Below are 23,182 nucleotides of genomic sequence, written 5' to 3'. Positions count from 1 at the left end.
TACCGTTGTGGTGTACTCATACTACTCTTCTGCACACTATTTTGTGAAGATGCAGGTTCTTCCTACCAGACCACATATCAGTGAGCTAGTCCGTGTGTAGAGACAGCAAGGTATATCTGCCAGTGTCCGCAGACCTTGGAGTCCCCTTCTATCCTTATTATATTATCTTCCTTATTCTCTTTAGAGCTTGTGACTTATTTCTACAGGGTTTTGGGAGTTGTAACTATTTTAAATCTCAGTTTTTATTTATTTTAGATGATGAGGTTTGAGTTTAAGCTTTATATTCAGTTATTTCGCATAATTGTTAGGCTTACCTAGTCTTAGAGTTTAGGTGCCATCACGACATCCTACGAAGAGAAATTTGGGTCGTGACAAGTTGGTATCAGAGCACTAGGTTCATAGGTTTTATAAGTCACAAGCAGGTTTAGTAGAGTCTCGCAGATCGGTACAAAGATGTTTGTGCTTATCTGTTGGAGGCTATGGAGGAGTTAGAAAAAGATTCACTTTTTTGATTCCTTTTCTTACAAAATTTTTGACTTCGAATTCTAAATTTCTGTCTTTCTATTCTCTTACAGATGGTGAGGACACGTATATCTGGATCAGATAACCAGACACCCGCGCCTCCTACTAGAGCCGCGAGAGGCTGGGGTCGGGGTAGAGGCCGAGGACGTCCACGTGGTGCAGCCAGAGCACCCGCACGAGCTGCTACGGAGGAGCCACCAGTAGCTCCAGTTGGAGCGCAGGCACCTGAGATGCCTGTTACTGCACCAGCCCCCCAGGAGACTCTCGCCGCATTTCTGAGCATGTTCACCACCTTGGCTCAGGCAATATTCATACCAATTACTCCTGCCACAACTTAGGTCGGAGGAGGAGCATAGACTACCGCAGCCCGTACCCCATAGCAGCGGGTCCAGGTCGATCGGGTTCTTGAGGTCATACCAATGCAGTCGGTAGCCCTAGTTCATCCCGAGGTTAGGGCAGCAGTTTAGGAGGAGGATCAGCTGAGGCTCGAGAGGTACAGGAAGTACCACCCTCCTACTTTCAGTGGCTTGGCGTCATAGGATACATAGGGTTTTCTTGAGGAGTGCCATCGTATCCTCGATACTGTAGGTGTTGCGGAGTCTAATGGGGTTTTTTTCACTACGTTCTAGCTTAGAGGAGCGGCCTATCAGTAGTGGCGAGCATATGAGTTGGGTAGTCCGGCCAAGGCAGCTTCACCCTCTTGGACTCAGTTCTCGGATATGTTCTTGAGGGAGTATGTTCCCCAGAGTCTCAGAGATGCATGGCGCGCAGAGTTTGAGCAATTGCGCTAGGGTTCTATGACCGTGTCGGAGTATGTGGTATGGTTTAGTGATTTGTCTTGGCATATACCAGGCTTGGTTGCTATTCTTTGAGAGCGGGTGCGTTGATTTATCGAGGGGCTCAACCCTAGTATAGGATTTAGCATGGACCGAGAGTTGGAGATGGACATCGCATACCAGCAAGTAGTGGGGATTACTAGGAGATTTGAGGGTATGCTGACTCAGGAGAGGGAGGAGATAGAGGCCAAGAGGTCTCGAGAGTCTAGCACATATAGTTATCATTCAGAACATTTTTGGAGTTGCATAAACTCTGGTTCTTCCAGTTCTGGTTTCCTCTTATGCGATCACGGAAGAGTGGATGCGATCATGAAGGTCTAAGTTTGGTAGTCATGATTTTTGTTCTATGCAATCAAATGAATGCATTTGCGATCACAAAGTTTGCATGGGCCAGTGAATCGTGAATGCGTGGCCTTTGCCGCGTTCGTAGTGAAGAAAGGGAGGACCTGTGTAGTGGGCGCTTGGCTCTATGCGGTTGCGTAGTGGTGCACGTGATTGCGTGTCCCTGGGTGAAGTCCTCTTCCTGTTCACGTGGAGCCAACTGCGTTCACATAGGTCTTTTTGTTGGGGCAACTTACTTTGTTCTACGTGATAGCATGTGAAGTTCCGCGATCGCGTAGTGTAAACCCCTGGGCAGCAGAACTTAAATTTCAAAATCGAGGGTTTGCTTTCATTTTCACTTTGGGACTTTGGGAGCTCGAATTGAGGCAAGATTTTGAGGGATTTTCAGAGGAAACATTTGGGTAAGGATTCTTGACTTGTTTTTGATTAATTTCCACTAATTTATCTTCGATTCCTCCACTTAATTATGGTTTTGGGTTGAAAAATTTGTGGAAAAAGGTGTAAGGTTCTTAGACCAAATTCTTAGGTTTTTAAAGACCAAATGAGGTCGGATTTGGATAATATTTGTATGTTTGGACTCGATATCGAATGGGTGTTCGGATTATAATTTTTGTCGGGTTCTGAGACGTGGGCCCGAGTAGACCTTTTGGAGTGATTTTTCAATTCTTTGCTAAAGTCGTAGTTTCATTATTTAAATTAATTTCTTATAGTTATATTTATAGTATGTAATTGTTTTGGCTAGATTCGAACCAATCGGAGTTGGAAAATCGAGGGAAAGTCCTTCTTATTGATTGATTGAGTGAGTGAGGTTTGAGATAAGTGACTTGTCTAATCTTGTGTGGGGGATATTCTCCTTAGGATTTGGTATTTTTATGGTAAATTGCAATACGTGAAGGCCGTGTACGCAAGGTGACGAGTGCGTACTCGGGATAAATGTTGAAAATCCAGTTTTTGATGGGTAGTTCCTTTTTATTCCGTTAATTGAGTTACTCTTGCAGATGTAGTCATCATGTTAGCCTAATGTCACATGTCTACGTGTCTTATCTCTTACTTGTAATGTGTGCAACATTCTTAGTTGAATTACCTGCTTCCTTTGATTTCGATTCATTCTTTAGTTGTAGGATTCCTTGCTGTGATTTCATTGTTCCATTTGTTATGTGTTGTTTTCGTGATTTTTGTTGAGATAACTGATTGGTTTTGGCACGGGGTTTCTGCAATGTTATTGTGGAACGTGGTTTCTGACGTGCAGAGTGTTATTGTGGCACAAGGTTTCTACCGTGCGGAGTGTTATTGTGGAGCACAGTTTCTACCGTGCAGAGTGTTATTATGGCACGAGATTTTTGTCGTGCAGAGTGTTATTGTGGCACGAGGTTTCTGCCGTGCGGTTATCATTGTTTGCACGTGGTTTCTGCCGTGCCGTTGTGAGATATATACTTTTGGGACTACGAGGCGGTACCTCGGGAGCGCTCCTGTTGTTTACTTCTATTTGTTGTATTGTTGTTGTTGTTATTGTTTTCTTAACTTGTAAGATACTTGTTTCCTTGTGTTTTGTAGTTGTATTCTTGAATTTCGGGTTGTTATCTTCTGTGAATTTCTATTGTTACACTTTTCTGTCATCTAATTACATTATTATATCTCCTGCCTTGTTTTTCCTATTATTCCTAGCAGGGCCCTGACCTAACCTCGTCACTACTCTACCAAGGTTAGGCTTGGCACTTATTGGGTACCGTTGTGGTGTACTCATACTACTCTTCTGCACATTGTTTTGTGCAGATCTAGGTTCTTCCTACCATACCACATATCAGTGAGCTAGCTCGTGTGTGGTGACTTCAAGGTATATCTGCCAGCGTCCGCAGACCTTGGAATTCCCCTCTATCCTTATTATGTTGTCTTCCTTATTCTCTTTAGACTCTAATATATAGAGATATTTAGCATTTCTCTTTAGAGGTTGTGACTTATTTTTATCGAGTTTTGGGAGTTGTAACTATTTTGAATCTCAGTTTTTATTTATTTCAGATGATGAGGTTTGAGTTTTAGTTTTATATCTAGTTATTTTGCATAATTGTTAGGCTTACCTAGTCTTAAAGTCTAGGTGTCATCACGATATCCTACAGAGAGAAATTGGGGCCGTGACAAGTTGGTATCAGAGAACTAGGTTCATAGGTGTTATAAGTCACAAGAAGGTTTAGTAGTCTCGCAGATCGGTACAGAGACGTTTGTGCTTATCTTCGAGAGGCTATGCAACAGTTAGGAAAAGATTCACTTCTTTCATTCCTTGTCGTGCAAAACTTTTGACTTCTAATTCTAAATTTCTATCTTTCTATTCTCTCACAGATGGTGAGGACACGTACAACTGGATTAGATAACCAGACACCCGCGTCCCCTACTAGAGCCATAAGTGGCCGGGGCCGGGGTGGAGGTCGAGGACGTCCACATGGTGCATCCAGAGCACCCGTACAAGCTGCTATAGAGGAGCCACCAGTAGCTCCAGTTGGAGGGCAAACACCTGAGACCCCTGTTACTGCACCATCCCTCCAGAAGACTCTCGCCTAGTTTCTGAGCATGTTCAGCACCTTGGCTCAGGTAGGCTTGATACCACTTGCTCCTGCCACAATTCAGGCCGGGGGAGGAGCACAGACTACCACAGCCCGTACTCCATAGCAGCGGGTCCAGGTCGATCAGGTTTCGGAGGTCATACCAATGCAGCCGGTAGCCCCAATTCAGCCTGAGGTTAGGGCAACAATTTCGGAGGAGGAGCAGCTCAGGCTCGAGAGGTACACAAAGTACCACCCTCCTACTTTCAGTGGCTTTGCGTCAGAGGATGGCTAGGGTTTTCTTGAAGAGTGCCACCGTATCCTCCGTACTATAGGTATTGCCGAGTCTAGTGGGGTTTCTTTCACTACGTTCCAGCTTAGAGGAGTGACTTATTAGTAGTGGCAAGCATATGAGTTAGGTGGTCCGGCCGATGCAGCTTCACCCACTTGGACTCAGTTCTCGGATATGTTCTTAAGAGAGTATGTTCCCCAGAGTCTCAGAGATGCATGGCGCGCAGAGTTTGAGTAGTTGCGCCAGGGTTCTATGACCGTGTCGGAGTATGCGGTCCCATTTAGTGATTTGTCTAGGCATGCACCAGCCTTGGTTGCTACTGTTCGAGAGTGGGTTCGTCGATTTATCACGGGGCTTAACCCCAGTATCAGATTTATCATGGCCTAAGAGTTGGAGATGGACATCGCATACCAACAAGTAATGGAGAATACTTTGGAGATTGGAGGGTATGCTGACTCGGGAGAGGGATGAGAGAGAGGCCAAGAGGTCTTGAGAGTCTGTCACATATAGTGGCACTCGTTCCCCAGCTGCAGCTTTTAAAGGTAGGGGCTATGTAGGTCGCGCTGTTCATTTAGCACTTCCAGCCGCCAACGGTAATCCAGCCACTCCTAGGCCCCATGCTCCCTACTATGCCCCGCCATTGTCTAGTGCACCTCCTGCACGGGGTGCTTTCAGCGGTCAGTCTAGCCGATCAGGCCCGAGCTAGCTGACGTAGCCACGTCCTCCAAGAGCTTATTTTGAGTGTGGAGACACTCGTCATATGGTGAGGGATTGCCCCCGACTCAGGAGGGGTGCACCTCCATAGACCACTCAGTCACCACGTGCTCCACCGGGTTCTCAGGCTATGATTACATCATCAGCTACCACTCCACCTGCACAGCCAGCTAGAGGTGGAGGTTGAGCAGGTAGAGGTCGCCTTAGAGGGGGAGGCCAGGCCAGATACTATGCTCTTCTTGCTAGGATGGAGGCAGTTACATCTGATTCTGTCATCATAGATATTGTTCCGGTCTGCCATAGAGATGCATCAGTCTTATTTGATCCAGGCTCCACTTATTCTTATGTGTCATCTTATTTTGTTTCGTATTTGAGTGTATCCTGTGATTCTTTGAGTTATCCTGTCTATGTGTCTACACCCGTGGGAAATTCTATTAATGTTGACCTTGTGTATCAATCATGTTTGGTTGTTATCGGTGGTTTTGAGACTAGTGTCATGCCCTTTTTTCTCGCGAAAGCGGGTTTCGATGCGTGACAACTCTTTTAAAGAAGGTATTAAAAGAGAAGAGTCGCCACCTAACGATTCTTTAAGGTTAGGGCACCTATTTGCGAGTAACTCTGTTTGACTTGTCTGTATCACCAAAGATCAGGTAAGGGCTCAAATTACCTCAAAGAGAAGGTGTTAGACACTCCTCGAGGTCCAGAACTATGGGTCCCGACCGAATTTTAAACTATATGGATAATATAATTAGGCTAGATGATCAAATAATGGAAAATTTAAAACTCGAAGAGTCTTATTATAACACATGAGAATCGGTGCAAATCTTAATGACCACAAGGACAACGACATTAATCTATGTTAAATGACTTAAATGTAAATAACAAGTACATAAAGAAAGGGGGTCCTAAGTTTTTTAGCCTAAAGTATCACCCCGTGCAACGTAAATAATACTTCGCAACTCCCTTGAGTTAGGGTTGCTCATAATATTCAGCGGGCGCAAACTATCATCTCCTGCTACCCGATTACTATGTTAAAGTTATTTATCTAAAAGTGCTCTAATTCAATTCTAGGTCGTACCCTATGCGTGCACTACCCGTCCCATGCCTATGGTCCAGGAGGCTTTCGACCTCTATTTGGGTGGTTCTAGACTTCACTTAGGATGCTCAAAAATGATAAAACTAGCGCACATTGAAAACATATAGGACTACACATAAATGCAAGAAAGGGTTCAAGTTAACCTCCACACATAAACAACAAATTGCACGCGAGCCGATTCAACAATAGACAGTTTTCAAGATCAAGACTTAAAGTCCTATAGGCATGGTTTCTAGGTGATTCTGGATTCCAGTATCGTACAGGCAGTGTTACAACTTTAGGCTAGCGGATTTGCAGATTGAAGTCATTACAAACCTATAGGCATGGTCTCTAGTTATCTGCGTAATGAGGTAGTGAAACGATCCCAGAATTCTGAACTACCAGTGTTGATTTTACAGACATGTTTCTTAGGTAGGTGACGGTATCCTATAGGCAAGATTTCTAGTAGTTAACAATTGAAATTGATTTTATATACTTTATCCCTGTAGGCATGTCATCTAAGTGTGGCAATGTGACGAAGTAACAAAGTAATTGATCAGTTGATTAAGATCATATAGTCATGATATCTAAAGGAGCAGCGTACCAAGAGTAATAGAAGCAGTTTATTGATTGATTAATTGAAACCCTATAGACATGGTATCTAGATGGAGATTAGCCAAACATATGTTATTGTATCCTATAGGCATGCTATCTAAAGTGTTTAGTAGTACACCTGGAAACAAGTGTGGCAATTACTTGATCCAACATGTTTTGATAAGTTAAGTGAAGTGTGTGCGTGATTCCTATAGGCATAGTTTTGTATGTGTGGACAGAAATAAAGCATATTGAAGCAAAGTAACAAGCAAAGAAAGTAGGTCCTATAGTCATGTTCTCAACCCGTTTATGCAAGAATTAGGATACCCCCAACCCCCTTTTCACTAATCTCCCCATCTGTTTACAAATTATTACACGCCCAGAATGAAATGATACATACTTAAAGATGAAAAACTATAGACTGAAATAAGTACAAGCCCGCTAAGGTAATCACAAACCCAATACATAAGTAGCCTAGGGATATCCTAGGCCTTCAATAGCCTTACTCCCGGACAAAGCAGCAGGCCCAAACCACAAGCTCACAAGAAAATGACTAGAGTGCCCCCTGAATCCTGTGACTAAATCCAACAACACATATGGCCCTCTCCTAGGCCCAACAAATAATTTATTTACCCAAATGGATTCCAAACTTGACCAAACGAGTAACAAAGGACTCATAGAATTAATTGAACAACTTAAACACTCAGTTCTTAAAAATGTAACTAGCAGGAGCTCTAGTCAAGGTATATAAACAAGATCATGCTAAATTGGAAGGCATATAAGATACATATAAGGCAAGTTTATGCTTGTCATTCTAGAACAGAGATTAAGTGCAATAAGATTAACCATCGTAGGATAGTATACTATTTCAAACAAAGTATCAAGAAAAACATGGTCCAGAATTATCCTAAAAGCATTAGTCAGGGGTTTGAACATGAAAATCTAGCAGTGTTATAGATAAGAGCAAGTGAAGTACAGTATTGACATGGAGTCTTTGACATGAGAACCTAATGAGAATGTGACAGCATAACAACATGCTAGTGGGCATAGTTTGGCAGACATATCACTTAATTTAATCATGAGGCTTAACATACTGAGCATAGATTATAGCACAAAGACCCTAAAAGCTCATGTTAGGTAAAAGACTAAAAACATGCATTAATTTTAGGCTAACAGGGGAAACAAACACCAGGATTCTTGCTAGTTGACTATACATAAGAGAAGAAGCTAAACGTTGAAATCTACCCTAGAGATTTTTGGAAGTGCTAAAGGATACATGATTAACAAGTCGAGGAGAACAATCACTAGAATTGCAAATAGCAGAAAAACATGTTCAGCTGGAAATTAAGACAATATTGTAATATGGGATTCACATGGTCTTGGTCAGTTTGTAAAGAAACAGTTGATTAAACATAAAAGACTTAGCATAAAGGAATTCATTCAAGCAAGGAGATGATCCGCTAAGAGATTCAGTAGGAGAACCCAAGGCAATGTATAAAAAGGATCTCATAACAGACAATAGGTAATCAGAATAGTCAGAATTATTAAAGTTGCACACATATAATAGGCATGCATTGAAGCTTAAAGTTCAAAGAGGTTCAGATGCTAGAAAAACACAGAGGCAAAAAAATTAATTCCAAAGGAAAACAAGAATACCAACAAAGGCGAACAATAGCATATTGATTCACAAAGGCCTAAATGACATGAGCATACAAAGCATGAACACAAGCAAAAATAAAATTGTGGGAGTCTCAGTACTTACCATTTTGCAGAACTAAAGAGCAAATAAAGTACAAAACTAAATGTTAGCAGCAACTTGCTTATCAGTAGCAAATAGAGAACAGCAGAAACCCAAAAATTCTCAGTGCGTCAGAGTTCCCAATTATGTTAGATGAACCTCGGTTAGTGCTCACACCGAGAGAGGTTAAGCAATCGAATTCTGGTGGCTTTGGCTTTCAGCCGGCCAAGAACAATAGATTCAAAATAGTATCGAGTGAGTGAGAGTATGAGAGAATAGTTCTTCTGATCCGTTAAAGGAGATTAGGGGAGCCGTTTATATAGTAGTGAAAATCGAACAAGCAAACATAAAAAAACATTTAATTAAACACAAAATAAGAAAAGAATATCACATGCAATCAGTAATAAAATCGGTAAAGGGGAAATCGAAATTTCAAACCTTAGTTGAGTCCAATGGCCATGAATCTGGTCGGAAATGCGAGAATCGTTCATTGTAGAGTATATATAAATGAAATATCGCCAGATCATCACAAAATCATAGCCAATCAGGCCTGTTCTTGAAAGGAGTTCTTGCCAAAAATAGAGCAAGAACTAAGTAAAACCATAAATGTTTATATAATAGCAAAGTATCACAAAATAGGTAAGTAAATCATGGATTGATTCCATTTTTAGGTTGGAATCGGAGAGTAATCAGGAGGCGGCTTCTAGGGTTTCTCAAAAAAGGAAAGGGGTTGAGAGGTTTTGAGGGTGGCTAATAAGGGAAAAGGGGATTAGGGTTTGGGTCATGGGGATATAAGGAAAGGTGTGAAATTATTATGGATCGTTGATCATTTGAGATCAACGTCCAAGATCAAAAAAGGAAGTGGGGCGGGTCAGGAGATGGGTATAGGATAGTGGGCTGCTGGTGCTGGGTTAACGTGTATTGGGCCAAGGTTTTGGTCCAAAAATTGGCCCTATATTGGGCTAATAATTAAATACACAAAATTATTAAAACAAATAATTTATAAAAATAATTAATAGATAATAAAATATTACTTATGCAATAAAATGATTAAAAATATTAACTTAACATTTATAAAAATATAAAAAGGCTATTGTAGCATGAATAATGTAATAAATGTAATTATGCATGGAATATGGGCCAATATTGCAAGATTATGTAAATGGCTAAAACAATGCAAAGATAATTATATGAAATGAAGTAAAATATTATAAAACATATATGTAGATGTAAAATAATAAATTTGGCTGATTAATGCATCACAAAATAATTCAAAAGGGTAATTAATAAATATTTGAACAATTTAAATGCAAGAAAATCAATTTTAAAGCCTTAACATTATGGACATTTATAGAAAATACTTATATGACTCTTTTAAATTGGTGATGATGCAAAAAATAATATTTTGAAAGTATATATGATATTTATAAAATATGAGGGCAAAATTAGGTATCATCAGCTGCCCCTCTTTACCTGAAAATGATGAAAGAATTGTCGGGTAAAGAAAAATGATGACCAATTTTGTCCCGAAGTGAGATGAGGAATGATGTATTTTGAAAAATGTGGGGTCGAACCCTGGTTCTTGAGTTGCCTACATATCCCTGGTGTTACGGGAATCAGGAAGTGTATAGTTCTAGATCCAACGGCGAACTAAATCGATGGAGTTGTTATAAGAGTTGTCGTATGTTTCAAAAAAGGATCTTTTGGGTAGGATAGTGTCATAAGTAACAGATGATTTCAGGTGGAGCTATGAATGTGAATTTGATCGTTACGGATGTATAAGGCAAATATTTGAACGGTTATAGAACAAAAGGGTAATCAATTGCTGATCATCGGTTACATTTGAGGCAATCGAAGGATGTGAATGTCATGAATGAAAACCGAAGCGAGAGTTGCTCCTGTTTGTAGAACGGTTACCTCCCGATATACCTGCAAAACTTAAACACGATGCACGCGAATATATATGGGTTATTTCGAAAATTTAAACATGATGCAAATTCCCTTCGGACTATGAGATTTGTCCTTGGACGATGAGGATAATGTACTTAGACCATGACGTCCTGGGCCATGAAGCATATGATAAGGGATTCGCAGGCCATGAAATGATGTCCTCGGGCCATGAGGATGGTGCCTCTGGACTATGACGCCTTTGAATAATGATACGCAATTTTGAGAGATCCTCCGGCCATGGCATGATGTCTTCGGGATATGAGAATGATGCCTTCAGACTATGACGCCTTCGGACAATGTGGCGATGTTTCTGCCCATGAAATGCAAAGGTGCTAATATCGATCTCTTAATAAAGGAAACATGTGATGCTCAGTCATATGCGAGAACGAGACGAGACAAGGCTTAGTCTTGTATGGGATGAGGGAAGTGTTATAAACCAACACAAAGAGTGGAGACAATGCTTAATCTTTTGCAAGGAAAGGAAGTGATTAGCCTTATATAGTATGGAGGCAGTGCTTAGCCTCATGCAGAGAATGGAGGCAGTGTTTAGTCTCATACAAGTAGAGGCAGTGTTTAGCCTTATGCAATATGGAGGCAGTGCTTGGCGTCATGCGAGGAATAGAGACAATGCTTAGTCTCATGCAAATAAAGGCAATGCTTAGCCTTGTGCCATGTAGAGGAAGTGCTTAGTTTCATAAGAAGAGCAGAGACAGTGTTTAGTATCATGCAAGAAAGGCATTGTTTAGCCTTATGCAGTATGGAGGCAGTGCTCAGCCCCGTGCAAAGGATAGAGACAATGCTTAGTCTCGTGTAGGGTGAGGACAATGTTTAGCCCTATGCAAGGAGTAGAGACAATGCTTAGTCTCATGCAAGGAATGAAGACAGTGCTTAGTCTCATGTAGGGTGAGGGCAGTGTTTAGCCTTATGCAAGGAGTAAAGATAATACTTAGTCTCATGAAAGGAATGGAGACAGTGCTTAGGTGAGGGCAGTGTTAAGCCCTATGCAAGGAGTAAAGACAATGTTTAGTCTCATGAAAGAAAGGTAGTGCTTAGCCCCATGCAATGATGAGGGCAGTGCTTAGCCCTATGCGAGAAAAGCGATGACTAAATACAAGAGGATAAAACATTTCTTAGCTTGATGTGTTTGCGTTTGGTGACTTTTGTCGGTGTGAAGATAATGATCTTGATGTGTGTATGTATTTGCAGACGTTCGTGTTATCTTCATTGTGCCTGCATCCAAAGGAAAATCGTGAGTTTTGCGGGGGAAATATTGGTTCGTGCTCTCGATTCCTTGCTTTGCCTTTGCTCTTGTCTGGAGGTCCTGTTTGAGTCACCTCGGGTAATGTCTGGCTGCTATACAAATAAAAGTTTCGACAAACATACATTTGATAAACTGTTTATAAGAATGTAATTGTTCAAAATATGTGATAATGCATGAGGGAGAATAACTTGTTGAATTGATGACTATGACATGCTTTTGAGACATTGCAACCTCCTTGACTTGGAATTTTGAGGAATTTTGAGGATCCTCCTCAAAATTTTGCCCCAGTTTAAATGCATACTTATGGCGATACCTTCCTTGGCGATTCTAAACATGATGAGATCGGGCAAACTCGAGTTCTTTCCCTAGTTTCTGACCATAGGGGGAATGAAGATTTTATTATGATGTGACCGAACCCACAGGGCTTCCTACGTACCCCCTCTTATACGGGAATTAGGTCAAGCATCGTTTAGTTACATCAAATAGAAAGTGCAAACATAATCTTAAACATAGTATCTCTTGACTGCGTCTGAATTGATGGGTTTTGGCCAAATCTCTTCATCCATTTCTGCAAGTATAAGTGCTCCTCCTGTTAATACTCAGTGAACCATGTAAGGGCCTTTCCAGTTAGGTGAGAATTTCCCTTTTGTTTCATCCTGATGTGGGAAGATCTGTTTTAGTTCCTTGACCTAACCTTTTTGTTGAAAGCTCTTGCCATTCTATTCTGGTAGAGTTTACCATGACACACTGCGTTCATTCTTTTTCCATCAACGAGAGCTAGTTATTCATATCAGTTATGTACCAACTCTGCGTCGCTGAGCTCGGCTTCCTGTATGATTCTTAAGGAAGGGATCTCCACTTCGGCGGGAATGACGACTTCAGTACCGTAAACCAGTAGGTAGGGAGTTGCCCCTGTTGATGTATGAACTGTGGTTCGATACCCGAGTAACGCAAAATGGTAGCTTCTCGTGCCATTGTTTGTAATTATCTACCATTTTTCTCAATATCTTCTTGATGTTCTTGTTGGCGGCTTCTGTGACTCCATTCATTTGTGGCCTGTATGCTGTAGAATTCCAGTACTTGATCTTGAATGTTTCACACATAGCTTTCATCAAGTCACTGTTGAGATTGGCGGCATTGTCAGTAATGATTGATTCAGGTACTCCATATCGACAAACAATGCGGTCCCGGACAAAATCTGCTACAACCTACTTGGTTACTGCCTTATAGGATTCTGCTTCAACCCATTTTGTGAGGTAGTCTATAGCCACCAGAATGAACCTATGTCCATTTGAAGCAGCGGGTTTGATTGGTCCGATGACATCCATGCCTCAAGCAGAGAAAGGCCAGGGTGAACTTATTGCATTGAGTTCGTTGGGTAGCACTCGTATCATATCAACATGTATTTGACATTGGTGACACTTTTGAACATAGTTGATGCAATGTGTTTCCATAGTCATCCAGAAATACCCTACCCTTAATATCTTCTTGGCCAAAAAAAAAACCCATTCATGTGAGGTCCGCAAGTTCCGGCTTGTATTTCCTTGAGTAATCTAGATGCCTCCTTGGCATCGACACATCGCAATAATCCCAGGTCAGGATTTCTTATATACAAAATTAATCTGCTTTAAAAGAAAAGATTGGCTAATCTTTGGAGCGTGCGCTTCTGAGTGTGGGTATCATTCTTTGTATATCCTCCCTTTTCCAAGTATTCCTTGATATCGTGGAACCATGGATTTCCGTCGAACCCTTCTTCAACATGAGCACAATAAGCTGGTTGCTTATGAATTTCTATTAGGATCGGATCGATGAAATTCTTGTCCGGATGTTGTATCATGGAAGACAAAGTGGCCAATGCATCTGCAAACTCATTCTGAATCCTTGAAACATGTTCAAATTCTATCTTTGTGAATCTCTTGATCAGCTCTTGTACGCAATGCAAGTATGGCAATATTTTGGTGTTCTTAGTAGCCTATTCTCCTAGAACCTGGTGCACCAATAGATCTGAAACTCCTATTACCAATAACTCCTGAACGTTCATGTCAATGGCCAACCTGAGTCCCAGGATGTAGGCCTCATATTCTGCCATATTATTGGTGTACGGGAACCTGAGTTTTGTAGATACCAGGTAATGTTGACTGGTCTCTAACTCTAAGACAGCTCTGATGGCCACTCCTTTGAAGTTTGCTGCTCCGTCGAAGAATATCCTCCAACCATCGTATGCCTCGATAATATATTCTCTTACAAACGATACCTCTTCGTTAGGAAAATACATTTTTAACGGTTAGTATTCTCCGTCTACGGGATTTTCTGCCAAGTGATCCGCCAATGTTTGCCCTTTGACTTATTTCTAAGTAACATAGACGATGTCAACCTCACTCAGCAACATATGCCACTTTGCTAACTTTGCTAAAAGATGTATTTTAGCGGATCCATCTTTGATATGACATATGTAGTGTACGCACAGAAATACTGTCTTCACTTCTGGGCTTTCCAAGTCAAAGTGCAGCAAGTGCATTCCAACAAATAGTACCGGGCTTCATAAGCTGTGAACTTCTTGCTAAGATAATATATCGCCTGCTCCTCCCTTCCAGTTTCGCCATGTTGTCCTAGAATGCAACCAAAGTCCCCATCCAACACATACAGATAGAGCAACAAGGGTCTTCCTGGTTCTGGTGGGACCAACACGGGTGGTTTAGATAAATACTCCTTGATTTTGTCGACGACTTTCTGGCATTCTTCAGTCCATCTTGTTGCAACATCTTTCCTTAGAATTTTGAAGATTGGATCACATATCACCGTTTATTTTGCTATAAAATGGCTGATATAATTAAGGCGCCCTAGAAAACTCATCACATATTTCTTATTCTTTGGCGGCGGAAAAAATCTTGGATAACTTTGATTTTTGATGGGTCTAACTCAATACCTTGGCGGCTGATGATGAAACCTAACAACTTTCTAGCAGGCACTCTAAAGGCACATTTTGCAGGATTCAACTTCAAATTGTATTTTCAAAGCCGGTCAAAATATTTCTTTAAGTCTGCTATGCGATTCGAACTCCTTTTAGATTTGATGATAACATCATCCACGTACACTTCTATTTCCCTGTGTATCATGCCGTGAAAGATAGTCGCATGACCCTCATATAGGTGGCCCCAACATTCTTCAGATTGAACGAAATCATTTTGTAACAATATATTCCCCACAGTGTGATAAAGGCGGTCTTTTCGGCGTCCTATTCATCCATCCAAATCTGGTGGTATACTTCGAAATAGTAGACAAAGGATTGGAGTTCATGCTTAGTGCAATTGTCAATCAGTATGTGTATGTTAGGCAACGGAAAATCATCCTTAGGACTTGCTCTATTCAGATCTCGGTAATTGACACATACTCTAACTTTCCCATCTTTCTTTGGAACTGGCACAATGTTGGCTAACTAGGCCGGGTATTCGACCACTCAGAGAACCTTGGCTTTGATTTGCTTGGTGACCTCCTATTTTATCTTCAAACTCATATCTGGATTGAACTTTCTGAGCTTCTGCTTTACCGGTGGACACATGAGATTGATGGGTAGCTTGTGAGCTACTATGGATGTGCTTAACCCAGTCATATCATCGTAGGACCGTGCGAAGATGTCATCATACTCATTTAGGAACCTGATATACTCTTCTTTCTATGACGGTGATAGATGAATGCTTATATGAGTTTCCTTAGCCGTCTCAGAATCCCCTAAGTTAATGACCTTAGTTTCCTCCAAATTAGACTTCGGTTTGTTTTCAAAATTCTCTACTTCTTTGACAATTTCATCAGGTATCACATCGTCTTCCATAGCTTCTGAATCACTGTCCGTATATTGCGTTGTCTCATTACATGTCACCGTTGTAGGTTCATCAGGATATGTAATGATTATGCAGAAAAGAATGTATAAAGATAATAATAAATATGAAAATCAGTAATGCATTAATAAAATTTTAAAATGTCAACAAGTACGACTTGATGTCTCGAGTAATTATTTTAAAACAAAATACTGAAATTGTCTTAAATGCTCGAAACAATTTGGAAATAAATCATGCTAATTTGCTAGGCTACCCAGGAACTCGGCGAGCCCGGGATGGTGCATCGGTCTAGTTCTTGAGAATAGATCCCTCTTCCATTGTCTGAATGGTAAGGTCTTCCTCCTCCTCAACAATTGCATTGCAGTCCATATCTTCTTCATCTAGAAACAACTTCCTCATACCGGCCAAAACCTCATATTCTTCGGTTCCCCACATCATGTCAACTTGACAGAATGTCTGGTGCAGTGGTGGTACGGGTTGTTCCAGCGGATAATATGGGGAGCGCTATGGCAGTATCCAATCCTGATGCTTTTGCATGGTGTATTCATATCCTAGTCCAAAGGTCGTGCCATGGTACTGCGGTTGTACAGGTTTAGTGATCCCCTGATGCTTTTTGCCAAGACCCTTGCCTGGTTCATATCCCGTCCACAACAATATGGTTTCTATCTTCTTACTCCACCATCGATACTTTTCAATTGTATTCACCCACTCAATGCGGTGATATGTTTCCCCGCCCAACTTCCTCCTGTTTTCGATGACTGGAACGGTCTAATTGGTGTAAATGGGGTTGCTTCCATATCCATGAATGATCACCTCCTGATGATTCCATTCGAACTTCACAGCCTGGTGCAGAGTAAAATCCACTGCCCCAGTTGCATGTATCCATGTTTATCCCAACAATAAGTTGTAAGTAGAAAATATATCTAGCACTTGGAACTCAACATCAAACCAAGTCGGACCCATCTGCAGATCAATGTTGATTTCCTCGATAGTGGCTCTCTGAGATCTGTCACATGCCTTCAAATTCATGCTTCCCATTCGTATCTCGTGCATGCCTTTATCTAATCTTTTCAGAGTGGTCAGTGGGCATATGGTCATGTTCTAATCTCCATCTATCAGGACCCTGGAAATGAACTTGTCCTCAAATTGCACTGTGATGTGCAACGCCCTGTTGTGACTGAGTCCTTCTGGTGGTAACTCATCTTCGTGGAAAGTGATTTTGTGACTCTGTAATACCTATCCGACTATGTTAGCCATCTCTCCACTAGTGATGCCAACAGGTACATAAGCTTCACTTAACACCTTCATCAAGGCATTCTTGTGTGTGTTTGAGTTTTGCAACAGTAATAAGATGGATATTTGAGTAGGGGTCTTGTTCAGGTGGTCAACAATAGAGTATTCTCTTGCTTGTATCTTTCTCCAAAGATCGTCAGTGCCGGTCTAAAAAATAGGTGGTTTAGGTGCAACTTATTTGTTTGTTCCTCCCAGATTCTCAGGTGTGTAAACTCTGCTAGTTCTAGTCATACCTTGCGCCGCACCTGTTTCTTCAATTTTGGCTTTTCCCTTTCTTCTTGCTTCCGCAACAAAATCCCATGGGACGACATCAGGCTCGTAAAATGGTATGGGATCTACCATTACAGTGAAAGGTGTAGCTATCTCAACTTTAAATGGTGCCTGGGTTTGTACCACAACTGGTGTGAGGGTGACCGAAGATGTTTTAAGAGCATCTCCCTCTAGAATAAGTCCAATGGACCCTTCCTAATCCATTTCCTATCACATTCACTCCCTCTCCTCTATGATCCGGGAGAGGGTTATTGCAGACGTACTGTGCAACTTCCTTTGCTTGTATAACCTTAGTGTCGATCAACGTCTGAATCTTGTCTTTTAACATGCGACATTCCTCAATAGTATGATCCTTCATGCCTGAATGATAAGCACATGTTTTGTTACAGTTGATCCATTGGGAAGGATTTTCTACAACAGTAGGAATAGGAGTGACGTAACTAGTAGCCTTCAGTCTTTCATATAATTGGGCTATGGGTTCAGCAATTGGGGTTTATTGTCTAGGAGGCTTGTGGTTGAAATTTGGACGTGGCTTTGGGTAGCTTTGGAGAGTGGGTGGAGGTTAATGGTAATATGCAGGTTGAGTGTTGTAGGTGGCGGCAGGGTATTTGTATTTTGGAGGTGAGGGTTGATATGTGGGTGGAGGTGTTTGGTATGTGAGGGGAGACTTAGGGCCCTGTGATACCATCACGACACCTACTTCTTTCTTCTTTGAAATACCTCCTGATTCCAAAGCTTTATTCGTGGCCTGTAGTGCCTCGAAATTAGTTACCATCCCACTCTTGATTCCTTCTTCTATTCTTTCCCCTAGCTTGATGATGTCCGAGAACTTGTGATTCTTGAAGACCATCAACCTTTCATAATATTGCGGATCTTGAGCTATAACAAAGAACTTGTTCATTTGTTCTTCTTCAAGTGTTGGCCTTAGCTTTTCGGTCTCTGATTACCAACGAGTAGCATACTCACAAAAGGTTTCTGTCGGTTACTTCTTGAGGTTTTGAATGTAGAAAACGTCTGACGTGTTCTCTGTGTTGAACCTGAATATATCCATGAAGTTTGATGCTATACTTATCCAATTTGCCCCCTTCTTCGGGTTTTGACTGATATACCAAGACAAAGCGTCTCCTATAAGGCTTCACATGAACAATTTCATGTGGATTTGTTCATTCTTACCCACTCCCACAAGCTTGTCGCAATATGTTCTTAGATGCACATTAGGATCACCAGTGCCATCGAACATTTCAAACTTTGGAGGTTTGTAACTCTCTAGCAGTTCCACATCTAGCTGAATACATAAATCTTCATAATTCAAACCTTTAACGCCTTTCCCACCTTCAACACTCTGGACTCTTCTGTGAGCTTCTTGAGTACCTCCGTCATGTTTCTAATGAGCAGGTCCTTCTCAGTTGGTTTGGGTTTGTATAGGGTTTGTTGCGGGTTATGGGGTGAGGTTTCCACATATATCAGATTACATTGATGAGTTCCTGGAACTTGGGTATATGGGTGGTCGTTGGTCAAGTTTTGGGGATTGGAAGTAGGTTGTGGTGCATTTTGGGGAGTGTGATATGCAGTGGTTTGCGGGTATTGAGTTGGATGATGGTGATGTTGTTGAGGGTTTTGCACTGGTGGTGGGTTAAGGTTCTGGGGAGGTGCGGGATTATGATATATGTGTGGTGTGGGAGGATTTGGAGCCATGGGTGGTGGGTTCTGGTTTTGTATGTTTTGTGGTGGTGTTTGGTTATGGGTAGTCGGGTTTTGCTGGTTGATGTCGGGAATATTGAGAGTAAGGGAAAGATTTGCCAAATTTTGGACATGCTCAATCTCACTCTGTAGTTCCAGGATTTTATGCTCCAAACGTAAGACCAACTCGTTCTGCCCCGGAGTACTTCTACCTTCCTAAGTTTCAACATTTTCCGCCAGAACAACATTGTCTTTCCCGATACCACTTAAATCATCCATTTTCCCTTTGCCCTTGCTTTTGCTTTTTGGGTAACTAGGTGGAGGAGGAGGTGGAGGACCTTTGGATCTAGTGTGGTATGCTAATGATGCCAGTATGCACGAACCAATCTTTGGGAATGGAAATAATCAGAAAGAAAGGAAAACAAAAGGTAACCAAGTCAGTAAGGTAAAATAAAAGAGTGTTAGCAATATTTAAACATGTTTCACAAAGTCATGCAATAATTTGTGTCCTAATTTGGGGACCTCATTGTGCCTGAGATAGGCCTAAGCGACACATAGACTTGGATAAAATTGGTGCCAACGTTTGCTTCTTTTCATTAATGCGAAAATGAGCCAAAACAATCTTTTACTAAATCGACAATAGTAAAATAATGTTACTAATGGCATTTAGCCTTATTACATCGTAACCTAATTTAAACTAGAAGAAATAAAGAATATCATCTCCTAATCTACTTGGTCCCTGAAGGACCTTCTCCATGCTTGGTTCTCTTGACCCCATCAATCACGTTTCCCAGATCGTGCATATCCAACAATAAGTAAGCTTTTGACAACTTTCCTCCTTCATCGTCATCTATGCCTTAACAATCCGAAAGTCTCTTTCTAATCTTCCCTTCTAGCTCCATCAGTCCTTGTTCCAGGTATTCCAATATTTTCGTTTACTTAGTGGCAATATCCTTCCATTCCCTTATCGCCTCCATGTTCACTTTGTGCTGCTCCAGATGTTTAGCTTCGGATTCAAACACCCTTTTGCATAGCCTCTTATACTTCACCTGTGACTCAACCACTTTATGTATGATCCTATCCTTCGTGTTGACTCCTAGTTTGATATCCCTAGCTAGTCTTCCAACCATGATAGATAGTAGTACATATGACCGGCATGATACCTGTCTGGATCAATAGTTTCTCCTTTCACAATGATTTTTTGATTCCATATGTGTTGCACTTCAAACTTGAACGGGGTGATATCTCCCTTGAAATCTGCCTTGTACTGGACCATGTTGGAGACCCGAGGTATGACTTGTTTTCTTCCAACTTGTCTCATTACCCTTATAGGAGCATAAGGATAGATACCTCACAACCCGATTGGTACCAAATGAATAGTCTCCTTTGACATGATGATGAACTCACTACTAGGAAACTATTCAAACATCCAATGCACTTGCTCGTCTGTTAGATTACTGAAGAAATGCACCCAACTTGCAGCATTTCCAGGCTTTGCAAACTTGTCTGGAATAAACATCATTTTCTTTGGGTGATGGTTGGCTATGTAGTCATTTAGTGGCCTTCGCAGAAGCTGTTGACGATACTCACCCCTCTGAAAGTGTTCCAGTACCCAGACTTGTAGTAATAGATTGCAACCCTCAAAGTGTCCAAACCCACGCTTGCACCGATCTAGAGCACGGTACATCTCAGCTAAGGTCATTGGGATGATAGTATAAGTTTGTCCTTCGATACCATCCATTAAGGTCCTGACGACCATGGCTAAGCGAGTATGAATTCTCCCCCTTTCATTGGAAAGATCAACAACCCCAGGAAGCAAACAATGAAAACATAAACCTGGCGATGCACCAACCCCAAAGAAGTAATGTCTAGTTTATCATGATGAAGACGATATCACTTACTATGCCCATAACGCTCGTAAAGAAAATCAAAAGGGATGTATGATTTCTTCAGACAGAGCAGTTCATCATTCTTCTTAAAACCCAACATTTTTAGAAAACCGCGGGGAATGCAATTCTCTGGTACTAGCAATCCCGTACTATCCCATGGTAACTTGGAAAAACCCCCTATTTCTTCTAGGAGATGAGTCATTTCTATATTGCCGAACCGAAACACAGCTCGTTTCTCATCCCAGAATATGGTAGCGACCTCGATCAATTCCCTATTTGGTTGAATGTTCAGCAAAGATGGCAGGTCACCAAGTACTCTCCTCACATGATTCTTGTCACAAGGTGTAAGGTCTTTCCACTAGTCAAGCAGTAAAGGTGGGATCTTCTGGACCATACCAAACCTGGGATTTCATGCTTCATTTTCTGCAAACAAATAAAAGTTAGCCCTTTCTCCCTCCAGATTCGACTATTTACGCAATAATGATCAATATGTTGGCATATTTTCTCCAAGTAATGCACATAAAATGATAGTATCCTCTGGGATTATGGAAATCCCATTGGACTTTGGACAAGGTTTATCTAAGCGGGTTGTTACGTTAATAACGCTTCAACCCGTACTAAGTTTAGCATGATGCATGTACATTTTGAATTGGAGTAGGGTTTCTAGAGGGGTCTAGACTGGTACTCCCAAGTGGACAACTTGAGAGGGAAAGGCATGATACCATCAACTGCACAGCTGATCGACTAGTCTACCACAAATAAGCCTTTTCGATTTAAAAAGGGTGATTTTAGGAAAGCGTGAACACTCATTAAGGCCGCTATGTTGATAATTGGCACGAGTGGAGTATAATACAGAGCATGATTTATGCATAAATAATAACACATTGCCAAGTATTTGAATGATAAAAGTATGAAAAAGCAATAAATAACATAGTAAAGGCAAACATGAGAAGAAAAGAAAAGAAAGGAAAGACAAAAGAGAGAAGTCAGTTTAGCTCATGAAAATATGCGAGAACGTAATGAAGCAGGTAGGGAAATAGGGGTGGGAGGATCATAATATAGCAGTCTTAGACAAGATTAAGGAGATGGAGAGAGGTCACACATGTAATAGCGAATAAAGGAGAAAAAGGGAAGGGATGCGCATGTCGTAGTAGTTTAAAACAAATAAAGGTGAATAGGGAAAGGGATGTGCATGTCATAGCATTTTAAAACAAGGAAAGTAATCCACATAAGTCAAGTTCGTTATGGTAAGATCCTAAGTATATCCCAAGCAGAGTCGCCATGCTGTCACGCCCCTTTTTCTCATGAAAGCGAGTTTTGATGTGTGACAACTCTTTTAAAGGAGGTATTAAAAGAGAAGAGTCACCACCTAACAATTTTTTAAGGTGCGTTAGGGCACCTATTTGCAAGTAACTCTGTTCGACTAGTCTGTGTCACCAAAGATCGGGTAAGGGTACAAATTACCTCAAAGAGAAGGTGTTAGGCACTCTTCAAGGTCCACAACTGTGGGTCCCGGCCGAACTTTAAACTATGTGGATTATGTAATTAGACTAGGTGATCAAATCAAGGGAAATTCAGAAGTCGAAAAGAGTTTTATTATAACACATAAGAATCGGTACAAATCTTAATGACTCCAAGGATGCAACTATATTGATCTATGTTAAATGGCTAAGTGTAAATAATAAGTACATAAAGAAAGGGTGGTCTTAAGTTTTTTAGCCTAAATGATTACCTCGTGCAACGTAAATAATACTTCACAACTCCCTTGAGGTAGGGTTTGCTCATATTATTCAGCGGGCACAGATTATCATCTCCTGCTACCCGATTACTATATTAAATTTATTTACCTAAATGCGGTCTAATTCAATTTTAGGTCGTTCCCTATGCGTGCACTACCCGTCCCATGCCTATGGTCCAGAAGGCTTTGGACCTCTATTTGGGTGGTTCTAGACTTCACTTAGGATAGTCCTAAAATGATAAAACTAGCGCACATTCAAAACATATAGAACTATACATAAATGCAAGAAAGGTCTCAAGTTAACCTCTACATATAAACATCAAATTGCACGCGGACCGATTCAGTAATAGACAGTTTTCAGGATCAAGACTTAACGTCCTATAGGCATGGTTTATAGGTGATTCTGGATTCCAGTATCGTACAGGAAGCGTTGCAACTTTAGGCTAGCAGATTCGCAGATTGAAGGTATTACAAACCTATAGGCATGGTCTCTAGTTATCTGCGTAATGAGGCAGTGAAACGATCCCAGAATCCTGAACTACCAGTATTGATTTTACAAACATGTTTCTTAGGTAGGTGACAGTGTCCTATAGGCAGAATTTCTAGTAGTTAATAATT

At 41.2% G+C, this 23,182-nt stretch overlaps 1 protein-coding gene across 1 annotated transcript; it reads right to left on the bottom strand.

The window, feature by feature from the left end:
• Positions 1–13,485: 13,485 nt before the first annotated feature.
• On the bottom strand, positions 13,486–14,133 carry LOC138903092 (uncharacterized). Its single transcript, XM_070191007.1, has 2 exons — positions 13,846–14,133; positions 13,486–13,731 (listed from the first exon to the last, which is right to left on the bottom strand). Exons 1-2 carry the CDS (start codon positions 14,131–14,133, stop codon positions 13,486–13,488), a joined length of 534 nt encoding a protein of 177 aa, XP_070047108.1.
• Between the last annotated feature and the right edge of the window lie 9,049 nt (positions 14,134–23,182).

The sequence above is a fragment of the Nicotiana tomentosiformis genome, chromosome 12 (genome assembly GCF_000390325.3).
Source record: "Nicotiana tomentosiformis chromosome 12, ASM39032v3, whole genome shotgun sequence".
NCBI classification, from domain to species: domain Eukaryota; kingdom Viridiplantae; phylum Streptophyta; class Magnoliopsida; order Solanales; family Solanaceae; genus Nicotiana; species Nicotiana tomentosiformis.
This window is presented reverse-complemented; position numbering and strand designations above follow the sequence as displayed.

Bases quoted from the DNA above. Each gene is read 5' to 3' on its own strand.
- LOC138903092 (XM_070191007.1), bottom strand. From the start codon at position 14,133: ATGTATTTTCCTAACGAAGAGGTATCGTTTGTAAGAGAATATATTATC. The intron at 13,732-13,845 runs GTTCTAGGAGAA...TCAAGGATTCAG, and splicing joins CAGATCTATTGGTGCACCAG to AATGAGTTTGCAGATGCATT.